This window comes from Anabrus simplex, chromosome 1 (assembly GCF_040414725.1).
Source record: "Anabrus simplex isolate iqAnaSimp1 chromosome 1, ASM4041472v1, whole genome shotgun sequence".
NCBI classification, from domain to species: domain Eukaryota; kingdom Metazoa; phylum Arthropoda; class Insecta; order Orthoptera; family Tettigoniidae; genus Anabrus; species Anabrus simplex.
In genome coordinates, this window is record NC_090265.1 from 378,464,381 (window position 1) to 378,485,295 (window position 20,915).

The 20,915-nt window shown below is 38.5% G+C and overlaps 1 protein-coding gene across 1 annotated transcript in view; it reads right to left on the reverse strand.

Annotated features, from left to right (window-relative positions):
* LOC136856812 (protein still life, isoforms C/SIF type 2) overlaps positions 1-3,309 on the reverse strand; it is a 560,067-nt gene extending 556,758 nt beyond the window's left edge. Inside the window, exon 1 of the mRNA XM_067134934.2 lies at positions 3,155-3,309. Coding sequence (XP_066991035.2) covers positions 3,155-3,300 — 146 coding nt within the window. The 5' untranslated portion in view covers positions 3,301-3,309. The remainder of the gene's footprint in view (positions 1-3,154) is intronic.
* Positions 3,310-20,915: the final 17,606 nt, after the last annotated feature.

Genomic DNA, 20,915 nt, shown 5'->3' on the forward strand with positions numbered 1-20,915 from the left:
GTAACCAAGACAAATACACATACTGTAGCCCAGGATTCAAAAGCTCAGTAGAGGCAGGTACAGAACTAGCCTGTACTGTTTACAGTTCAGTGCCCAGCGTTGATGCTAACTAGAAACTTGGTTTGTTATGAAAAAAATCGTGCTGATTTTGATCTTCGGATAATATATTATCCAGAAGAAGGGTTAAATTTGAATTTAGGACCAAAATGTTAAAAGCAGGTACTTTGAAACACGAGAAAACCGCTCAATATAATGTATGTTGCACGAACACAATCACTGAATTTGCACTCATCCCAATTCTTCTTCTTCATGTTACATTTTTTTGTGGATATATATGGTTTAAGCTTTGTTAATTCCTTTTCTGTACATTTTACACTTAAAAAGTAAAAAATTAAAAATATCAATGTGTAATCTTTGCAAACAGTGTATCAAGAGCAATCTGAGCAACTGTTTACGTTATTAAAAAACTACCAGAGAGGGAAGACCGAACCACCAGCATTCATAACATATTTTCCAATGAATACTCGAAATAGTAGTTTTATGATGATGATAAAGCTTGTTGCTTAAAGGGGCTTAACATCTAGGTCATCGGCCCCTAATGGTGTGAAATGAGACGAAATGTAATGACAATTTAAAAGTCCAAAATCATCCACTGACCAGAATTCAAAACGTTATGAAAAATGAATGGATTAATATGAATTTAAAACAATCAGTGGATCCGCCCCGTAATGCCTCACCTTCTCATAGACTATCTTAAAAGAATAGTGCCGAGCTCGATAGCTGCAGTCGCTTAAGTGCGGCCAGTATCCAGTATTCGGGAGATAGTAGGTTCGAACCCCACTGTCGGCAGCCATGAAAATAGTTTTCCGTGGTTTCCCATTTTTACACCAGGCAAATGCTGGGGCTGTACCGTAATTAAGGCCACGGCCGCTTCCTTCCCATTCCTAGCCCTTTCCTATCTCATCGGCGCCATAAGACGTATCTGTATCGGTCCGACGTAAAACAACTAGAAAAAAAAAAAGAATAGTATTACTGACTAAGGGACTGCTTCCGACGAACAATCCTAAATCGGTGATGTTTGTTGTCTAAAGGAGTCCAAAATCCAGATCAATGGACCCTCATAATGGTACTTATCACTAGTAAAGTAGAACCATGGTATTTGTCATGTTTCAGTACTAATAAATAGTAGCGTAGACGCATGGTGTTCCACACATTATGGTGCTCTTATGGTACATTATGGCAGTTCCTCACATAATGTCGCCATTAATAGGCAACGCAAAATCATGGTGTTCCTCACCTAAGTGTACTAATCACGGGCTCCGTATTCCCGTGGTGTTCCGCACATAGTGCGTACTAATCGCAGGCAACGCCCAGACCCGTGGTGTTTCTCACATAATGGTACTAATCACAGGCAACGTAAGCTCGTAGTGTTCCGCATATAGTGGTACTAATCACAGGTACTGTAGACCCACAATCTCTGCTGCTACTAATCACAAACCTATTGTGTATCTAACATAGTGGTACTACTCGCAAGTAAAGGCGACCCATGGTTCTAATACAATCATCCCTTGGTCGCCCCTTTTAGTCGCCTGTTACGACAGGCAGGGGATACCGAGGGTGCATTCTTCTTCTGCGTACCTCACCCACAGGATATTATTATTTCTATGTTTCTGTGGGTAGATCAGCGTTCCACTCTATGGATAAATGGCGAGAAATCCATTAAATGGCAGCAGTAACTTAGAAACAGCGTTGCCCATCGTAGCAGAATTCCTCTTTGCACAATAGAATTGAAGTTTTGGAGTAGAGAACAGATTAAATGGAGCAGAATTCTAAAACGTAAAACGTAGTAGAATATTTGTTCCGTCTCTTTTCATTACTTTCTCGATAGTGAATATTGCTTTACGTTTAAACTTAACAATGCAGTTTTGAAGTAAATGGTTGGATTCTCGACTCTGTCAAGGGACTATCTCTGGAGGTGAAAGTAACCCTGTACTCTGTAGTCTACTGTATATGTTATTCATTTTTCTTTTCCCTCGCATATTCCAAAAATGAAACTGTAATTGTATCCCTATATTGTACGTACGAAAATAAAAGGAACCTGTTAGAAGTAAAAACCACTGCAAATCTTGCATGGACGTTGCACTAAACTGTGAATACAAGTGATTATTCTACTCATTATATCATTTAAATGCAAGCAAATACGCATAAAATGTAACCATTTTTTACCACATATTCGATCAAAAAAGAGGAAGAAACAGACTAGTTTCAGTAACCGCTGAATTGTTTTAGTAAATTTGCAGATTTACGATTTGGTTTGTTGGTAACGTTGCTTAGGAGTGAACATTTCCAAATTGAATTGAAATGTAATTCTGTTCCATTATATGCCTGGTTATGAAAGAGATCAATAATTCCTCCGCTCCATCAGGATTGCCAGTCTCTGTTTCTTCATTTCTTTGACAAAGGTCGTAATAAAACTCAAGATGAAATTAAATAATCATTCAAAGGAAGTAATAGGAAATAAATGAAATTAAAAATGACTTGTTACAAGCAAGGAGCCTCCGTGGCTCAAACGGCAGCGCGTCGGCCTCTCACCGCTGGATACCGAGGTTCAAATCCCGGTCACTCCATGTGAGATTTGTACTGGACAAAGCGTAGGCGGGACAGGTTTTTCTCCAGGTACTCCGGTTTTCCCTGTCATCTTTCATTCCAGCAACACTCTCCATTCTCATTTCATAGCATCTATCAGTCATTAATAAATCACTTTGGGAGTGGCGACCCCATCGTACTAATAGCCTATATATCATACATTCATCCCTGACCCGGTCAATGACTGGAAAACAGGTTGTAGGTTTTTTTGTTACAAACAAAAGAGAGATAAACTATCCCATTATATTACGACATTTAAAATAAATAAAAATCACTACCTTGAAGTTCAAAATAAATTACAATTGACCTCCAATATGAATTACTGTAGAGTCAAAGTTAAGCAAAGCTTCCTCCTTCGCTTTTCCGTACTATAAAGAAAATCAGTACTATTATTACGCTAGCGACAATAAAGGGGGAATTATGAAAGAGAATACAAAACAAGTTACTTGGAACCTTTCTATTAATGTTGCATAAGGGAATAAATATATTCGGTAAAAATTTCACTCACCCTGCCTTACGAACAGCACCCGTACAGTTGAAGGAAGCGGCCGCTGTGCCTGTCTGCTTGGCACGGTACGGTGAATTGTGTACGCTTTCTGCGTCGTCTTCGTCGCTTACCGCTGTTGTCAGTGACATCCGATCATCATCTGACATCTGGAACAAAAACAATTCTCAATAAGTTTCAATTTTTCAGCCATGATGTAGAAGTACACACTTGAAATTGAAATTTGGAAATAAAATTATGTCGACTACCACTCCCAAGGAATAAGAACCTAAGATAAGATTCATTTTACTTCCAACACTAGTGAATACCATTGTAACAAAACAGTAAGTTCAAATAGACTTCACTTAATTATTCCTGATCCTTCTTTGTTTAACAGGATAACACAGTCGCCAAAGATCGACGAGGAAATAGAAGGGAATTAAATGAAATTTAAATTGACTGCGTACGTGGAATAGAGAGATAAAACAGACATATTACATGTGAGACATTACAAATAAAACAAAAATCATAATTCCAATGGGAAAAGGAACAATTAAACTAATTTATCAGCATGGATTTGTCTTCATTTAATGCTTGATGACGAAGTTTATTGTTTAAAGGGGCCTAACATCTAGGTCAGGGGCCCCTTCATTTAACGAAAGCTGGCGGATATGACTGGTAGCTTGCTCAAGGATATACATATAAACACGAGAAACAGGTGGATCGATTATCAAAGGAATTCCATCATACCAAAATTGAAATAATATTCAAAGGGGTATCTTAGCAGTGAAAGGACATTGTATTCATATGAATCATTGGAAATAACCATGAAGGGTCAATGGATATTAGAAATTAGACTATCAATACGAATATAAAGAAAACATTCGAAGAAAACTTACTCTAGACCGACATTACTAACAGTATTGAGGTATTTGGCATAAAGCCCTAATTAATTGAATAGCACATAACTTGACAAATATTAAATTTAGAAATGTAATACGTGCGTATGGTAACAAAACAAATAGCAAAAACCCTCACCAGAAGGATGTAAAGTAATTTACAAAGCTCGTTATCAAGGAAGTGAAAAACTGCATCGTAGAATATTCCAAACCAAGGATAACTTTCGCAATTAATTCTAAATAGAGTTAGATGGGAGGAGGCAATTAAAAGACAAGATAAAGGGAAGTTACAATCTTAGAATATTAATGAATACAACTTGTCTGTACGATAATGAGACCATGGGTTTTCTTCCTCGATTACAAAGAGACCGCAATAAAAATACTCATATAATAAAATACCCATTCAGAAGAAACTAACATGTTAGAATACACAGTGAAAAGAAATACATTCTGATGAAAGCCACTTTTGGTATGGGCAACCAGGACACTAAATAGGTCCAGAGGGACCAACTTGAACACAAGTAACATAAGTGAACACCAAAGTTCGATTAAAGCTCCCGTGTTGTAATTGGTCTACATTAAAATCAATCTGATAGAAAACTTGGTTTTGATGTCTTTCATTGTCTTTCGTGTTTTTAATTATGACAATGTTTTAAATCTTTACGAGTAATGATAGCCCATGCGGCCGAAACCGATCCCATGTACTAATTATATGACAATGTAACTGATTTTTGACCAAATATAGTTACATGTTTTTTAGCATGGTATTGAATAGGTGGACCCATTTTACCTACCAGTTATAACTACTGTCAATCCGGATCATAATAAAAAATTTATCCTATGATGTTCCCATGTTCTCTCAAGCACAGGATATTCACTTTATCGGGACCGACAGAAGTCCGAACACAGTATCTTTTTTATTAAAACGGTCCAAATTAAAAAGGGAACGGCAGCAAATGTAGAAGAAAAGAAAGTAAATCTTGGAATTCACTATGGATTAGGTCCGGAATCATATATTACTCTAAAATGAGTTATGGCAAATATAGCTGAAATGAAAGTACTGGGAAGAACTAGCTCCACCGGAGAAAAATAAATATATCTCTCCCCTGCCTGAATGTTATCCAGCACACATTAGATGCCATGATGTTAATGAAAAGCATCGACATCAAGACGAAGGTAGAGGTTTGGTCCGAGAACTTATAATTTATACCAACAGAATGGGGAAGATATGACAGGGAAGAGAGATGGAACACACCAGAATGGAGTAGAAGGTGAAGGTGATGACACTATTAACGTTCATCGAAATATGGAGATCCGGGCCGAGATGACAGAAGGAGCCAAGAGATCAAGGTTAGAAATATATAATTTCTGAAGATGGTGGTGGAAGGTAAGATCAATATCACAATAAACATTAGAGTGGTCTTCGTGTTTACCATTTTCACACACTGCAAATTCTGAGGCTGTATCTTAATTAAGTCAATCATAGTCCTTTCCTATTCTTGGGTCGCTGAAAACCTTCGAGGTGTTTGTGCAACGTTAAAGCACTAGCACAAAAAATTATATGGTTGGTATTTTTTTCCAGTGTAGTGCTAGTTTTCATATCTCAGTATTCCAATGATTTTAAAACGCTGATATATTGTAATGTACGGATGAATAATTATAAATAGGTTAAATAGATATTGGTACTGATAGTGAATTCTGTTTGATGTTCTTTTTCTGGTTATTTATTTCGGAAATTGCTACGCTTAAGTACAATGCTAAGTGTTTACCACACTGGTAGTAAAATCTAACATTCACGATTAGGTTGGCGATTTAGATTCGAGCACTACAAGGGTACGGGCATTTTAACAAACTCTGATATATTCTTTGTTTACTCGCTATGTAATACATGTGATAAAGAATGTGACAACCTTTACAGCCGAACGACACTTTCTCCAGACGTTAATGAACCACTGAACACTGAGGAGAAAAGTGGCGCTTGGCGGGATAAAAGAGGGGGGGGGGGAGGGGAGGAGTGCTCTGCTCAGTCATCTACGTCGCGTCGTATCTTTGTAAACAGTATATCCCGTATGGTGATTGTGATTTGTTTTATGTCAAGTCTGCTTTCAGTGTAACAGAATTGTGTGTGAGTAGTCCGAATGTGTCGACAAACATCACTTTGATTTTAGTTCCACTTTGAACGGTATACAGACAGCTTCTGTTGCGACACGTGCCAGATTGGCTTTTACTAGTTCGTGGATTTTAAAGTTGAGATTCGGTCATGTAGAGGTCATTTACTCCAACGAACCCCACACCTGCCATTTTCATCTCTGATGTTTTATTTGTTGTACTTTGTTAATCTACTCACGGTGGTTATTCTATTTTGTCGTGTGAAACATAATTCCGCTCTTCTATGAAACACAAGCCTCAATTCTACGTGCATGTTAAAAATTCAAACACTGCCATTCCAAAGAACACATGATTGCATTAAAATAAACACACTGGAAGTTCAAAGCAACTGTAAAGCGTTGCCAGCTATTTTGTAGTACCTAGATCTATTAATTATTCACAGTTATTTAAGAATCCGATGAATTACAGGTTTAATTCGCTTTGGTTCAATAGATATATACATTCAGAGCTATGTTTTAAGAGATTCTTATGTTTTACATTTTCCCATTATTCGACGCATTTATAAAACATGTTTTTTTCCTTTTTAAATGAAAAGGACTGTGTTACTCTTACTGCACTGGAAAAGTGAATTATTAGCTTATAATTCTGAAGTAATAATAATAATAATAATAATAATAATAATAATAATAAAAATAATAATAATAATAACGAACTGACGGTACTAACAGAGGAGACTGCCGTTAAACAGCTTGAGATAAAGAAGGTGCATAAAAGGTGGGACTACATATATCGTTCGAGAAAGCTATTTTTTTACATTCAAAGACAGATATCAAGAGCCTGAGAGCAAAATATGGTACAAAGGACAGGCTCCCGGAGAATTTATCGAACTGACAGGCATTGAAAAGATCTCACAATAAACTCGTCTCCAAAAAAATCAAAAGAGCATTAGGGTTAGTCCAAAACATCTACAACAAAAATCCATGTCAAGACATAAAAACATTTGGCATTACAACACAGTCATAAAACGAAGAGTCCTTTACGCAAGCGAAACACTGGCACTTAAAAGAAAACAAGAACTTGAAGAAATCAAAAAGAAGAGATGAAGATCATTAGGAAAATCTTAGGTGCAAGATACGCCCAAGACGGTTACAATTTACGATCAATCAAAACAACAGAAAAGTTCTCAAATATTGACATTTACGTTAGAAACATACGAATTAAATTCTTCCGTCATCTCACTATATTGCCAGAAAATCGATTGACAAAAAGGATAATAGATTATTTAACCTCGCTTAAGAAATCAACACCCTGGCTTAACGAACTTCGAAGGAAACTCGATAAGGCAAACATAAGTTCAGCAAACATTCTAGGAAGATACATCTTTACATACAAAGTAAATAATTAGAGAGCTAAACCAGAGAAACCACTACAAAAACAATACAGACCAAAGTGGTCGGAAGAACGTAAAGAAGCCTTCTCGGAAGGAATGAGAGGCTATTGGATCAACAAAAAGAACCCGCAGAAGAATTGATTATTTTATTAACGTCTTACAATATTGGGAGAATTTGCTGCTACTACTACTACTACTACTACTACTACTACTACTACTACTACTACTGCTGATAATAATAATAATAATAATAATATTGGCTTTACGTTCAACTAACTACTTTTCGGTTTTCGTAGAAGCCGAATTGCCGGAATTTTGTTTCGCAGGAGTTCTTACATGTGCCAGTAAATCTGTGGACACGACTTCTAAAAGAGATTTTCAGAAACAGGCAAAAATTGAAGTATTATAACGATAAATATAAGTAGAATATCGTCGTTGCCGGGACGAAACATCCTATGTGGTAATATTTTTGGAGATATACTGACCCGCAGCACATACATTATGAAGAGCGAGAATGCCTTGACAACTGTCACACAATATTGCACCTTAGATGACAGAACCTTACCGGCCAAAGTTCTAAGCTAAAATTTTTCACATAGGAGGTTTTGTCCCGGCAACGAAGATATACTGTAAGTAATGAGTAATGAGATACTTGAGTATTCCTTATGACAACCGAGTGATTCATGGCTCAAATGTGAATGTATACTTTAAAGTCGCTCAAAAATTACAAGTACCATATCACTATTGCAAATTATAAAATAGTATCGGAAGGTTATATTCAAATATCCTAATAACATGAAGTAAAATGTAATATAGCGTGTCGCAAAAAATGCAGAATGAAAATAGGTTATATCAAATTTGGTCCGAAAATGCCTAGTCATCAAGCTTTGAAACATGATATTAGTGTATTCAAACATCTCTGGTTATTTTCTGGAATAATGATACATTTTTAAAAATCTGTAATTTAAAATATACACCCTCTGTTTGTATACATACCACGGATCGTCTCCTCGTCGACTCCTGAACAAACTCCAAAATTCCTTACGGAATTCCTACTGTCTAATAACCCGGCGAGTTTAAAGTGCAGTAAGGGTCGCGTACGTCTAGGCTTGCATTCGGGATATGGAAGGTTCGAATCCCACCGTCAGCAGCCCTAAAGATTGTTATCTGTTTCCCATTTCCACACCAGGCAAATGCTTGGGCTGTACATTCAATAAAGCTATAGCCGCTACCTTTCCAAACCTCGCCCACTCGTATAATTGCGTCACCGAAAACTTTCGATTTTTGCTTTACATCGCACCGACACAGATATGTCTTATGGCGACAATGGGATAGGAAAGGCCTAGGAAGTGGAAGGAAGCGACCGTGGCCTTAATTAAGGTACAGCCCCGGCATTTGCCTGGTGTGAAAATGGGAAAACACAGAAAACCATCTTCCGGGCTGCCGACAGTGGGGCTCGAACCCACTATCTCCCGATTACTGGATATTGGCCGCACTTAAGCGACTGCAGCTGTCGAGCTCGGTCTTTCGATATGTTAGTGCGACGTTAAACTACTAGCAAAAACAGAATAATATTGTCTGATAGGCTCCGTAATTCACTACAAAAGAGCTGTTGCAGTCTCATTTGGTTTATACAAGACAGATACACATTTTAATAAGTCAGTGTTTTGGATGCAGTTCCCACGAATGAATGTATAGCAGACATAAGTTAAGCATTTACAGGACCATGTTGATATGACTTTTCTTTCCTATGTTTAAAAAATATATTCCTGAAATTTTGACCCTATTTTTGTTACATTCTGAAAAAAAAAAAGAACACCTAAATGTAAGGAGTGAAACAGTTTAATATTAATTGAAGATTTTCTCTTTTTCTTTACTTGAACTGCATTGTACATTAATTTGTTCAAACCTGAGAAAACATTATCTCGCGGTTCACCCATACTCACTGACCTCGTACATACACTGGCGGGATTGATTGCTCTACACGCAGCTTCTATAAAGGTGTGGGTTAAAGAACAGCTGCATGTGAACTAGAATTACGAGCAAACTGTCTCGTAGACACTGTCTGCTAAACTGCCTTCCACCTTGCCAACCCTTTCGTCAACACATAATAATAATAATAATAATAATAATAATAATAATAATAATAATAATAATAATAATAATAATAATAATAATAATACTTATGCCGGGTTGAGTGGATCAGATGGTTGAGGCGCTGGCCTTCTGACCCCAATTTGGCAGGTTCGATTTTGGCTCAGTCGGGTGGTATTTGAAGGTCCTCAAATACGTTAACTTGGTGTCCGTAGATTTAATGGCATGTAAAAGAACTCCCGCGGAACTAAATTCCGGCACCTCGGCGCCTCCGAAAACCGTAAAATTAGTTAGTGGGGCGTAAACCCATTATTATTATTATTATTATTATTATTATTATTATTATTATTATTATTATTATTATTATTATTATTATTATTATTATTTCATAAATCTAGGCTAATAATGCACAGGATGTACGTGTTGTTGTATTTGACAATCTGTATGTTACACAGATTTCAGCCACGATCGAACCGAATACCTCAGAAACAAAAGGACGATGTCTAACTTCTGACATGGGAAGGAAAAGCTATCTCGTAGTTTCAAGTGAATGTTGACATCGTGATCATAACCTCATGAGATCTACTTTGACGTGGCATCCACAGAGTCATAACTGACATCTGGACAACGGAAACACTACCAAGGGATTGGAATTCAGCTATCATCCACCCGCAGCACAATAAATGAGACAAGTTAGACCCTAACAACTATAGAGGAATCTCTCTCCTATCAGTGACTTAAAAAATCTTCTCCAAAGCATTGCTTAAAAAGTGGAGGCACAATAAGACTCCTGCATAGGAGAGTATCAAGCTGGATTTAGAAAGTCAAGGTCATGCACAGAGCGGATTCTGAACCTCAAAACTACCTTTACCTACAAATACCCCAGCACCTCACCTTATGAAGCAATTTTCGTTGACTTCCAGAAGACCTACGACTCGATAGACAGACAGTCCCTCTTTGAGAAGTTAACTGAAATGGGACTGGATATGAAGACTTTGAATCTTGTGAAGGCTACTCTAACGAACACCATGCCCAAAGTCAATTTTAGAGTGGTATTATCAAAAAGCTTCGAATTCAAAACAGGTTTTTGACAAGGAGATGGTTTGTCTCCCATTCTGTTTAACTGTCTGTTGGAGACGGTCATTCGGGAATGGACGAACACACTAGCTGACAACTCTGGATTAAAATCGGCTACAAATAACACAAGTTAACAGTCACTTGCTTAGCCTTCGCAAACGACCTCAAACTCTTAGCTTCAAATATGGATGAAGCTACGTACCAGCTATCCTCACTCGAATGCATAGCAGCTAAAGTAGGGCTAAAGATCGCTGTCAACAAAACAGAATTTCTGATCAACATCAGAGAAGCACGCAACTTCATTTCTTTGGGGGATAAAATAACACACGAGGCCAACTCATTAAAATATCTTGGAGAATGGATAACCCCAAATGTTAATGAAGACCTTGCAATGAAGTGTAGATGCACTAAATTAGAAAGCGCTTATCATCTTTGTAAGAACATATACAAGTCTAAATCCCTCTCCTTGAATCTTAAACACTACAATACCGTAGTAAGACCATCTGTACTGTACGCCTCAGAATGCCTAAACATGATCCAGAAAGGAGAACTCAGAATGGAACTGAAATAGCGGAAGTTCCTCAGAAGGATTATGGGTCCCATTAAAGAAGGAGATGGGTACAGAATCAGGCACAACAAGGAACTGTACAGTAAAATAGAGAGCATTACAACAGCTATGAGGAAGAGAAGACTAATATTCTATGGTCACATAATCAGGATGGACAGCCAGAGACTCACTTTAAGGATCTTCAACACTGTATCTAGAGGGAAAGCAGCAAATGACAAATAGACAAATTTAGTTCGGAAAGACCTACAATATATAAACATTGATCACATTGACATTTACAACCGAGATAAGTTCAGAAAGTTAATCAAGACATCTGACTCTCTCCAGTCACTAACAGCTAAATCACAGTGACCAGGAGTAGGAGTGAAATGAACTCAAGAAAGAAAAGACTTCCATAGCGCTCAAATGAAGGAATACTGGGCTATGAGGAAGAAAAAAGCTCACCAGAGTTAAGAACCACGTGGTCCATCGTAGGCCTAAACGAAGAAGAAGAAGAAGAAGAAGAAGAAGAAGATCGTGACCGTCTTGCTGAGAAGCCAATGATGTCACTCAGCTGACACATCATTGTAAAGGGACTAATCGCTGCCGACATCAGTGTGGGTGATGAAAACTGCGGGAATGATTATATTTTGGGGGTTGATCTATTAAAAATAATGTACTACGTCGTTACGTTACTGATAAAGAGAAACGCTGTCTGACTACGCGGTTTGGGTCACGTAGCTATCAGCTTGCGTTTGCCTAGTGTGCAGAAGGGAAACCTCAGAAAAACATTTACAGGATTGCTGATGGTTGGATTCGAACCCATTATCTCCCTAATTCGACCCAAACTGCATGGTCAGCTCTTTCGCTATATTATTATTATTATTATTATTATTATTATTATTATTGAAGTTCAGAATACTTTCATCTGGATTTAATGCGTCACTACATTTTATGACATCGGAATTTGAAATTCAAGCACTCTTAAATGTCGATCGACTATATTCTATCTCGCAGCTCTGTAACCAGAAACTGCGATACGCAATTATGTTTCTTGCAAATTCAAAGGACTAACAATGAAATTATGATCAAGCTTGTCTGTCATGTTTAGTTTCAAAATCCTTTGTATTCCTTACTGCAATTAACCTCCACCTTTACTTCACAAATCCCTACAAATATGGACGTAGTACTGAACAATATTTAAGCTCTCAGTGAAGCTCATTAGCGACGAAAGCTTTATGTGATATTACAACAACCTTATCGAGTTTCCTGCACCAGTTAGGGTTCAGGTGAGAGACGCTTGCCTTCTTTTCAAAAGAAGCCTTCGCATTACAGGCTGTAAGAAATTATGACAAAGGTGTATTGAGTTTCTCAAGCGTGGCATTTAGGTTCGTACTATACAATGTACTGGGGCATTTTAATGAACCAGTCACTCTTCCTAGGCGCTCTTCTCCCTCCCCCTTTCTCTGTAAGGCATTAGTGCACTTTACTTGCTTCCAATAAAGGGCAGAAATATCACCATCATATTAAAGTAAATTTTCATACGCGCTGAGCAAAACAATACAATACTTGTCATACCGATTTGTGTTCATGTGTGAAAATTAGTCACAATTTGCAAAAGAGTTAGACGAGCATTAAAAGTTAAGGAGATAAAAATAACTCAAATTTTATTAAACCATAACTGTGCAGGAGTGCCCTATGAGAAATATCATGACAGAAGGAAATTTTTCTCTTTGCTTTACATCGCACCGACAAAGATAGGTTTTATGGCGACGATGGGACAAGAACAGCCTAGGAATGGGAAGGAAGCGGCCGTGGCCTTATTTAAGGTACAGCCCCAGCATTTGCCTGGTGTGAAAATGGAAAACCACGGAAAGCTATCTTCAGGGCTGCCAACAGTGGGATTCGGACCCAATTTCTCCCGGATGCGAGCTCACAGCTGCGCGCCCCTAACCGCACGGCCAACTCGCCCGGTGTATAGAGTGGAACAAAGGTTAATAATCAAGTTACGGAAATAAAATATAGTCGTTTGAAATGCAGTTTCATAGATCAATGAAAGGATATTCCCCGAATGATAAAAGGAAATGAAGAAATAAACAACGAAGTAATATATTTTTCATAAATGCAAAATTTAAAAATACGGTAAAATGGTGAAGCCAAGTTCTAAAAGACGAAAGACGATAAAATACCAAAATTTGTTCTTAATAAAAAGAAGTGACATGAGTAGTAGACCATGAGAAAATGGTCTGAACTCTGAGATTGGAATACACAATAGTTTATCCATGAAGAGGAAGTAAGTAACCACAATTATTATAAGAAAACCTTAATTATTCTCTTCCTGATATTTCAGCTTGCTTCTTCGAAGACCTCACGAGTACCAACTTAATATATAATGAAATTTCTTGTGATACTAGCAAATATGGTGCTGCCAAGCCAAGGCGTGCTTAGTTCACCTAGAAGTACCTGGAATCGATTTCCTCCACCAGGTGAATTTAATTACTTCTTTTATTGCTAGTGGTTTTACGTCGCACCGACACAGGCAGGTCTTATGGCGACGATGGGATAGGAAAGGCCTAGAAGTTGGAAGAAAGCGGCCGTGGCCTTAATTATGGTGCAGCCCCAGCAATTGCGTGGTGTGAAAATGGGAAATCACGGAAAACCATCTTCAGGGCTGCCGACAGTGGGGTTCGAACCCACTATCTCCCGGATGCAAGCTCACAGCCGCGTGCCTCATGGCTTATGTTCAAAATTAAGGGTCTTCCGCTCCTGAATGGTTCGGTGTTTTAAACTACATTTCAGCCGATAGAAGGATGATATGTGGTTCAAATATCGGTTGATCTCCCTATTTCCTTTGCTGTTAGTTCGTTAGTCCCGACTGAATTTCAACCTAACCGCTGAATTAATTTCAAAATATTACTTTGCATGCTGCAGTTACAAAACATTGTTGTATATTATATGAATACAATCGAGTTGAAAGTATTATAAACGAATCGTAGCTATTGAGAATGAACTCACGGATCATACTTCTTCTTATAAATGCACTGCTGTAGCTCCTTCGCTTCTTTTCTTAGTCACTGCGTCGTGAGAGCTCGTGAACCAAGGTTTTCATTAACTCCCTCTAGACTCAGAGCTTAAAGGGATTTCTCCCATCTGTGGGGCAGCCAATCAAAGGCAGCATGTTCTGTATCGGAGCCAAGGGACAATATAGGTATTACTTCGTCCTAATACTGTTCGTCCGGGGTTACGCCGCTTTATGGCCCCGGGCTCATTTAGGTGTGACAGTATAATGTCTTAATGACCTATGGGAAATGGGGTTATATGATATTAGTTCTCTCACAACCGAAGACAACATGTCGAAATCAGATCGAACATTTTATCTCCTCCTGTATTCCTCACATTTCTTTCACCTAAAATTTCTTCAATAATAATAATAATAATAATAATAATAATAATAATAATAATAATAATAATAATAATAATAATAATAATAATAATAATAATAATAATAATATATTTACGTTACATTCCAGAATTAAAATAGCTGCTGTGGATTCCATTTATTATTATTATTATTATTATTATTATTATTATTATTATTATTATTATTATTTTACATCGTTATGCCCTACTTAGGAGCTCGATTGGACCACCTTAGCTGATGTGTTGGCCTTCTTCTCCTCCCAAAATCTCTTCATCCTCTTGCTGATCTTCTTCCTTCGTTCTTCTGTACAAGTTATAGTGGCTCAGGTGTTTGTCGACTTTGGTTCTGAATTAACATCTGTCATGTATAATGTCTTCCGGGATGTTGATTTCCTGGAGATCTGCTTCAATTTCACGAAGCCAGCTGTTCTTGGTTTTAGATGAAAGGGCCAGGTTGAGAATTCTTTTAGTTAGTCTGTTACTGTTCATTCTGATAGTGTGTCCATAAAAATTTCAATCTTCTTTTCCGAAGAGTGTGAGATATGTTTTTCAGAATGACAGTATATTTCCTGGAATGACTTTTTCCTCCATATTCTCGCTACACAAAATGGGCCAAATATTTTTTCTTAAAATTTTTCTTTCCTGTTTCTCTATGTCTTCGGTTAGAGACCCGCCACCAATGATCAAGGTTTCTGAAGCATATAACGCTTCAGGTTTGACTACTGCATTATAGTGTCTAATTTTTGCTTTCCCAGATACTTATTTGTTATTGTACCTGTTCCAAGTGATCCTGTAAGCTTCCTGTAATTTGGAAATGCTTTCTTTATTTGCTTCGCGGTGTAAACCAGCGGGCTGAATAATTTCTCCAAAATATTTGAATTTGTACACCTGAAAGATATTGCCGAATTTCGTTACCATAGGTTGTCCACCTAAGTACCGTGAAACTCCTTCCATGTATTGAGTTTTCTCATATGAGATTATTGTTATTATTATTATTATTAATATTATTATTATTAATATATGCCTATTCAAAGCGCTTAAGTCGAACATTGTGCACCCAGAAGGAGTGGGTACGATTTACCGTCAATAAAATGAGAAATTTATTATCGGGACCTGCACTAGTGGAGAAGCATTCAGTTTGAAACCAGATTCGGTCAATACACAATTAAATCCCGAGGGAAAAATGAAATCGGATCACTCTATCGCATTTTGTGCGAAAGTTAAAAGTCTTTGCCTTCCATTCTTACTGGAGTCTTCGTAGTCATTACGGGCCGATCTAAGTGCCTCAGACGGTAAAAGCGCTTCCCTTTCCATTTATCTCCAATTATATCGGTGATATGAATGAATATGATATAAATATGAATGACTACTTCAGTGAACGGTTAGTGTAAATTATAAATTTCACTCTTCAATATGTGTCTTGAAACCAGATCATTATAGGTATGTGGAGAATGTAATATCTCCTTCCGCCATACTCAGAGAACTTCAATACATGATACAAGTTCCCTCTATACAGTGCTCGCCCTCCAAGTTCCAACCAACATGAACTTAGTTCTTGTAATCCCATAATGGCCAGCTATGGACTATACAATTACTTACCACCAGTTTCGCCTCTCTAACAACATAAGCCTACTATTCCGAGGAAGTTGGAAACTTTCACGTGGCCGATCAGAACTGAAATTTGTAAATATTCTTATCGCTGTAAATCAATTTTTAATGTGAATTATACTGTGCTTTGATTTTCTGAGGCCTAAAATAAGTGAAATACACGCTTCATGATTATGAAAACTGACAATAGTCAAACTTTGAGTTCAAAATAATGCTTGCCTACTACCACAACAAATAATAGGTGTTTTCTAAACAGTTTTTCGTTTGAAAATAGGCTTTTTATGGCCACTGTGAAATAAATTTTACCATACATGTGCGATAAATTAACTTCAACACACACTTCATGGCCTAAATCTACTGAGTTACACTACAGTACTGCCCTCATAATTCGGCAATATAAGTCTCAATTCAGACGTAAATGCCTCACCTTCATGCTGGTAACGGAAATAGGTTTTCTGTTTCCCTTGACAATTCATGCCCTACTGTACATCATAGCCTTTTCCATATGCTTCGAAAGGTACGCATTTATGAAACACAATACCAAAGAGAACATACGTACTAAAAGTGTAAAGGAAGAATTCCGAACAATTCTAATATTTTAAACATAACCTTGTTTTTGTAATATGTCTCTGTCCATACAATCCATATTTTTGTTATGGTAACAGAGGTAAAATTTTGTATGCAACTTTCACATCTTGAGCCATTTTGCAGTCGGTTACTGTAATCTAAGCAATCGGGTAATGCCTCGTAATTAAATCTTTCCTCTCATGCGCAAACGTTCCACTTCACGCACGAGTTGCATATCTTATGAAAAATGGTTTGTTAACACGAAGAAGGATTTGCAAGAAATGAACATCACACATCAAGACATCCACAATAGAACCACCTTCAGAAACAAGTTACACACATTTAAGGGTTTCCTAGAGCCAGAAACAGCGACCAAGAAGAAACAACAATGGACGGCTGAAAGAAAAGAAGCAGCAAGCAGGAGGATGAAGGAGTACTGGCGCCAAAGAAAGTTTAAATCATGAGGAGTTATTTACGTGGTCTACAGCTGGCCAAAATCGATAGAAGAAGAAGTATTATATAATAATTCAGCCTAGTAGATATATAGAAGTGCTTGCAAAGGCTGAAAATACCTCGAGTTATAGAGAATTAGAGGTAAAGGGAAACCTGCATCATACTTCGGCTCAAAAGAGAAAATAACGGCTGTACCGTTGTTTAATTCCTAAATTGTCACCGGTACCACTGTATTTCCCTACATCTAAAATTATTATACAGGCGTGTTGTATTCAAAGTCGGTGTTTATAAAAGCCAGTTTTATTATGCCTTGATAAAGAGAATTCTCATTTTAGGATACTTACAAATGCATATCTTTGAAAATAATTTCGTTGTGTTTCTATGCCCCTTTTAATTGTAACACTGTGCTGAGGGTTGCGTGTTAGCCTAAAGTAGGGGTTGAAGCTGCTATGGCATGAGGATGGTCCAACAATACACTCTGAAATTTAGGAAATGCTTATTCATCAATAATGATACTATTTAAGTCCAGATTCCATCTACAGAAATTAGTTTCAGAGGGGATAATCAAGTACGTATCAGGGTTTCTGCATAACTTCGACTTACGGGTAAAAATACATATGGGCTTCTAATATCCATCGAGAAATCGAAAATCGAGAAATAGAACTTCGAATTATAGAAAATACATAACATGTAAAATATATTAGATTCCGTCGGGAAACGAAAATTCCTTCGAAATATCGAAAATTCGAGTGATAGGCGTTCGAGTTACAGAAGTTTGACTGTGTATTTAAGGGAGTGTAGATTATACATTAGTGTTGTTTCCATATAGGGTTGGCATCAGTAAAACGTCCGGCCATTAAACAGAGCTAAATCCACATATGCGACACAGTTCGCACGCGCGACCCCACAGGTGTGGGGAAAGTGGTAGAAGAAGAAGAAAAGAAAAAGAGGATTATTAGTTACTAGTATGGTTTTCTGGTTATCAGGTGTTCGTCAGTGTGTTACGCAACTTTAAAATAATAATAATTTCGTGTGGCTATTTCTAGCCGAGTGCAGCCCTTGTAAGGCAGACCCTCCGATGAGGGTGGGCGGCATCTGCCATGTGTAGGTAACTGCGTGTTATTGTGGTGGAGAATAGTGTTATATGTGGTGGGTGAGTTGCAGGGATGTTGGAGACAGCACAAACACCCAGCCCTCGAGCCATTGGAATTAACCAATGAAGGTTAAAATCCCCGACCCGGCCGGGAATCGAACCCGGGACCCTCTAAACCGAAGGCCAGTACGCTGACCATTCAGCCAACGAGTCGGACAACTTTCAAATATGAGTTCACCACTTGTTAATACATATTGTTTTAAAATCGGTCTTAACTGAACTTGCGATCTAGAACTCATATTGAACCTTAACCAATTGTGCTTGAGATCTAAATTCTCATGAATACGAATATTCTGTTCCCAGGTAGTTCAATTAAGAGAATAACATGATTAAATCCCATTCAGAACCTAAGAGATCTATTTTTTATTTTATTTTTTACAATTTGCTTCATGTCGCGCCGACACAGATAGGTCTTGTGACGTCAAAGGAATAGGAAAGGGCTAGGAATAGGAAGGAAACTTTTTTGCCACTTGCTTTACGTCGCACCGACACAGATAGGTCTTATGACGACGATGGGACAGGAAAAACCTAGGAATGGGAAGGAAGCGTCCCTGGCCCTGATTAAAGTACAGACCCGGTATTTGTCTAGTGTGAAGATGGGAAACCACGGAAAACCACCTTCAGAGCTGTCGGCAGTGGAGTTCGAACCCACTATCTCCCGAACACAAGCTGACAGCTACGTGACCCAAACCACGGGGCCACTCGCTTGGTGAGCCTAATCTAGATCTACGAGCCTTGTATCCTGTTAATTAAAAAGCTCCGTTCAGTGCACGCTCCCTAACAGCCTCCGTAACGTGTAACAATGTTTAGATAAAATATCGAGCCGTAGAACGTGGAGAAACAAGCGCTTCCTGTTGGTTCCGAGTCTGTCGAAAATTCACTCGTTATCGAGATTTTATATTATCTCCTCTCTCTCGCACAGAAGATGAGGAAACTGCAGCCGTCGAATACGTACTGGGATGAGCTTATGACTTGAAAAAGATGAATACAGTCGCAAGGGTTCCCTCCAACATTGCTTGTTGCTTCCTGTCACGCGAGAAATATAAGCAGAATGTACGCTGCAACTTTTGGTTCCTCGCTCGCCTTAAACTGTGTGAATGTCAGACAGAAAAGAGGAAATACGTGCCCGTGAGACATTCTATCGAGAGAAATACTTGTCAGGGTACATGTCAACATTGTACATTATGTAATGTGAAATAATTTAATATATAGTACTTATTTAGATCGTAACAGTACTACAACGATACAAAATCGGAAGATTGACTTTGAACTGTGTCCGCCTCTGTGGTGTAGTGGTTAGCGTGATTAGCTGCCACCCCCGGAGGCCCGGGTTCGATTCCCGGCTCTGCCACGAAATTTGAAAAGTGGTACGAGGGCTGGAACGGGGTCCACTCAGCCTCGGGAGGTCAACTGAGTAGAGGTGGGTTCGATTCCCATCTCAGCCATCCTGGAAGTGGTTTTCCGTGGTTTCCCACTTCTCCTCCAGGCGAATGCCGGGATGGTACCTAACTTAAGGCCACGGCCGCTTCCTTCCCTCTTCCTTGCCTATCCCTTCCAATCTTCCCATCCCTCCACAAGGCCCCTGTTCAGCATAGCAGGTGAGGCCGCCTGGGCGAGGTACTGGTCATACTCCCCAGTTGTATCCCCCGACCAAGTGTCTGAAGCTCCAGGACACTGCCCTTGAGGCGGTAGAGGTGGGATCCCGCGCTAAGTCCGAGGGAAAAACCGAACCTGGAGGGTAAACAGATGATGATGATGATGATGATGACTTTGAACTGTCCAGTTTATTACAAACGGTTTAATAATTATTTTTTATAAAATAGGTCGATAATCCCAATAATAGTTTACGTTTCTTTTCTGGGTATATTCAATGGCTTTACGTAGCACCGACACAGCTAGGTCTTATGGCGACGAAGGGATAGAAAATTGCCTGGGAATGGGAAGGAAGCGGCCGTGGCCATAATTAAGGTACAGCCCCCAACATGGTAAGCCACGGAAAACCGTCTTCAGGGCTGCCGACTGTGGGATTAGAACCCACCATCTTCCGGATGCAAGCTCATTGTTGCGTTCCCCTAACTGCACGGCCAACTCGCCTGGTCTGGATATATTCATTTTTAAAACATGAAATATTAATTTGTATGAAAACGAGATTATGATGCCAGTTTGGCTGCGTGTCGTAGTTGATTAGGCACGAATTTCTTGTGCTCACATTAAATAACTTTCTTCGAGGGCAAAAGTCTGGTAGTCTGGCGCCTCTTGAAATACGTCCACAGTAGATTTTCTTAGTTAGTGATGTAGCGTCGTAACAACTCAAGACCGGTTACTTACCAACGATGGGATAGGATTGGGAAGGAAGTGACCGTAGCTTTACCGGGAAGAAAATGGGAAACCGTGGAAAAACATAGTGCCGATAGTGGGGTTCGAATTCACAATCTCGAATGCAAGGGAAAATTTGCATAGCGTGAAAA